The 4,053-nt window shown below is 40.0% G+C and overlaps 1 protein-coding gene across 1 annotated transcript; it reads left to right on the forward strand.

Moving 5' to 3' along the window:
• Window positions 1-357: 357 nt before the first annotated feature.
• On the forward strand, window positions 358-3,716 carry LOC124830268 (phenylalanine ammonia-lyase 1). Its single transcript, XM_088116410.1, has 2 exons — window positions 358-851; window positions 1,810-3,716. Exons 1-2 carry the CDS (start codon window positions 454-456, stop codon window positions 3,557-3,559), a joined length of 2,148 nt encoding a protein of 715 aa, XP_087972536.1. The 5' UTR covers window positions 358-453; the 3' UTR covers window positions 3,560-3,716.
• Window positions 3,717-4,053: the final 337 nt, after the last annotated feature.

Here is a 4,053-nt window from a genome sequence, read left to right on the forward strand (position 1 = left end):
GAGGGAGATGAGTAGAAATTAAGTAGATTTAAAAATTTTATTATTGACCACACTAATTTTAAGTAAAGGATTAGTATAGAGACTTGACCAAGTGCTACAATGTGTTGTTTGTAGCAAAGCTCACCAACTACCTTCTTTAGTTTGGTCCATCCCGTTGGGCGCCACCACACTCAGCTACCAAGAAACAACCCAAATGCATTCTTCCACGTGTCACAATCCCAGGCTAAGTTCCAATCCAACGACGCTAACTCATTTTCAACAAACCCCATTTCGCATTCCCTTCAGCTACCTACCAAACACCGTTGCATGACACCACGCGAACCAGACCTCTATATAACTCTCCAACCAAACTCTCTCCTCTCAGGAAATCCTCAAACACAAAAACTCATAAGCATTTCCTCTCTCTCTTTACAAAACTCATCTCCATTTTTTCATTCTCTTCATTCTATCAACATGGAAGCAACTACCCTTACCAACGGTCACCAAAACGGTTCCTTCTGCTTGCCGTCCGCCAAGAGCAGTGATCCGCTGAATTGGGGAACGGCCGCGGAGGCGCTCAAGGGGAGCCACCTCGACGAGGTCAAGCGCATGGTGGCCGAATACCGTCAGCCGCTGGTCCGCCTCGGTGGCGAGACGCTCACCATCGCTCAGGTGGCGGCGGTGTCTGCACATGACCAAGGCGTGAGGGTGGAGCTGTCGGAGTCCGCTCGGGAAGGTGTTAAGGCGAGCAGTGACTGGGTGATGAACAGCATGAACAATGGCACTGACAGTTACGGCGTCACCACCGGCTTCGGTGCCACCTCACACCGCCGAACCAAAGAAGGTGGTGCTCTGCAGAAAGAACTTATCAGGTAACTAACTAACTAACTCTACTCTACTCTACTCCCCACCTCTCTGGATTTATACACACACATACACTCTACGTATATATACATATACGTTTCGTAGTCGAATGTAGTTTCTGGGTACGGTACTCTTCGGGTTACCTATAATCTAACCGTTTCATAAATTACTAAACTTAAAAGTTAGGTAACTTTACTTGCTTATTTGTTGATATTGGATTTTTAGTTTATCATTGAATTTTCATATTTTTTATTAAAAATAAATTGTAATAAAGTTTGTTTAAAGAATTTTTTATTTTTTAAAATAAGTAAAAGAATTGGAAACTTAGAGTGTTGGCCTACTGTAGAACACAAAATTTATATCATTCTATTACTGCTTTAATGTGTAATATTCATTCTATGATGAAGAAACATATTTTCTTAGAAGGTATTGTGGAAAACAGTGATGAAAGGGTTTGGGAGTGAGGCGGAGAAATAAAAAGCATGTAATTTATTAGCATGGCATCTTAAGTAGGGGAAGGGTTGGTGACACCTCGTATTATTGCAACCCATGTTTGACTCAAGTTCTTCCCATTGATGTCATTTTCTAATTTTCTTTTCTTTTATTTTATTTTAAATTGGACGGCTCTCACCTAACTATACCCATGTTGGAAAATTGCCATCAAACTACCACTTACACTTCCTCAGCTAAAAAGATTATTCAACTTTTATATCAACGATATCAAAAGTGAAAAGGTTTTATGCTAAAAGTACTGTTGTAAAAATGAATATTTTTTATTCCAAAATATAAGTTTTTACATTATCTTTCTTAGTTATGAATTCTCACTTACTTCAATTATCTGACTCTTATCTTAAATGTTTTTGTATTAATTGTATTTAAACATATAGGTAGCGCTTTCTTCAACGTGGATTTACTTTATGATTAATTTAAAACAGGAATTCCTAATTCTGATTCTTTTATTATCAGGTTTTTAAACGCTGGAATATTTGGAAATGGGACTGAATCATGCCACACACTGCCACACACCGCAACTAGAGCAGCCATGCTGGTGAGAATCAACACTCTTCTTCAAGGCTACTCAGGCATCAGATTTGAAATCTTAGAAGCAATCACCAAGCTCCTTAACAACAACGTTACCCCATGTTTGCCACTTCGTGGTACAATCACCGCTTCTGGAGATCTTGTTCCACTTTCCTATATTGCGGGTTTGCTAACTGGCAGACCTAACTCCAAAGCTGTTGGACCTTCTGGAGAAGTACTTAATGCCAAGCAAGCTTTTGAATCGGCTAACATCAATTCTGCCTTCTTTGAATTGCAACCCAAGGAAGGCCTTGCCCTCGTTAATGGCACGGCTGTCGGTTCTGGCTTAGCTTCTATTGTTCTCTTTGATGCAAATATACTGGCTGTGTTGTCTGAAGTTCTATCAGCCATTTTTGCCGAAGTGATGCAAGGGAAGCCTGAGTTCACCGATCATTTGACACACAAATTAAAGCACCATCCTGGTCAGATTGAGGCTGCTGCCATCATGGAGCACATTTTGGATGGAAGTTCCTACATGAAGGATGCCAAGAAACTGCACGAAATAGATCCTTTGCAAAAGCCAAAACAAGATAGATATGCCCTCAGAACTTCACCACAGTGGCTTGGTCCTCTCATTGAAGTGATTCGTTTCTCCACCAAGTCAATTGAGAGAGAGATTAACTCTGTGAATGACAACCCTCTTATTGATGTTTCAAGGAACAAGGCACTGCATGGTGGTAATTTCCAAGGAACCCCAATCGGAGTCTCCATGGACAACACACGTTTGGCTCTTGCATCTATTGGAAAACTCATGTTTGCTCAATTCTCCGAGCTTGTCAACGATTTTTACAACAACGGTCTGCCTTCAAATCTCACTGCTAGCAGAAATCCTAGCTTAGATTATGGTTTCAAGGGAGCTGAAATTGCCATGGCTTCCTATTGCTCTGAACTTCAGTATCTCGCAAATCCAGTAACAAGCCATGTCCAAAGTGCTGAGCAACACAACCAAGACGTGAACTCTCTTGGTCTGATTTCGTCCAGGAAGACAAATGAATCTATTGAGATCCTTAAGCTCATGTCTTCCACCTTCTTGATGGCACTTTGCCAAGCAATTGACTTGAGGCATTTGGAGGAGAATTTGAAAAGCTCGGTCAAGAACACTGTCAGTCAAGTTTCCAAGAGGACTCTTACCACAGGTGGCAACGGAGAACTCCACCCTTCAAGATTTTGCGAAAAGGATCTACTGAAAGTGGTTGACAGGGAGTATGTATTTTCCTACATAGATGACCCATGCAGTGCTACATACCCACTGACGCAAAAACTCAGGCAAGTGCTTGTAGACCATGCCTTGGTAAATGCAGAGAATGAGAAGGACGTTAACACATCGATCTTTCAAAAGATTGCAATTTTTGAGGAGGAGTTGAAGACCATCTTGCCAAAGGAGGTTGAAAGTGCAAGGGCTGCTTATGAGAGTGGGAAAGCTGCAATTCCAAACAAGATCAAAGAATGCAGATCTTACCCACTGTACAAGTTTGTGAGAGAGGAGTTGGGGACTGGGTTGCTAACCGGAGAAAAGGTGAAGTCACCAGGTGAAGAGTTTGACAAATTATTCACTGCAATATGCCAGGGTAAAATCATCGATCCTCTTCTGGAATGCCTTGGAGAGTGGAATGGAGCTCCTCTTCCGATATGTTAATTTTACTGTCACTTTCCTAAATTTTTCTCTGTACCTATGCAAGTGAAACCATAATAAATTGGTTTGACAAGCTTTTTAAACCTTATTGTAATGTTTCCTACATGTCAAATAGGACCTTGTAATTTAATATTATAGTGAAATTTCAGTTCTTTAATAATTCGGATGACTTGAGTATATACCATATAGTTTTCTTTATTCTATGTACATCCTGTTTTCTGTTTCGACTATGTAATAATTAGATATTCTAAATTTGTTTTTTTTTCTTAGTTTGCGATGATTTTGTTAGAGGTGCATACCAAGTCACCTACTAGATCTATATGTACTTTGCATTTTTTTATGTAATGAAATATAAAAACTTTATATAATTTCTGATAGCAATGAAACCATAAGGAGAAAAGATAAAAAGCTCTTGTATTATTGCTCACTCGGCCTAAACAAAGAAGAAACCCTCATCTCATGAGATATCGTAACCTCATTCTTAATTCCCCAAAGAT

This window comes from Vigna umbellata, chromosome 5, assembly GCF_029865625.1.
Source record: "Vigna umbellata cultivar VRB3 chromosome 5, Vumbellata_1.0, whole genome shotgun sequence".
Taxonomy (NCBI): Eukaryota; Viridiplantae; Streptophyta; class Magnoliopsida; order Fabales; family Fabaceae; genus Vigna; species Vigna umbellata.

Excerpts from the sequence above, each read along its gene's own strand:
- LOC124830268 (XM_088116410.1), top strand. The coding sequence starts at position 454 with ATGGAAGCAACTACCCTTACCAACGGTCACCAAAACGGTTCCTTCTGC. Across the intron at positions 852-1,809 it reads CTGCAGAAAGAACTTATCAG|GTTTTTAAACGCTGGAATAT; the intron begins GTAACTAACTAA and ends TTTTATTATCAG.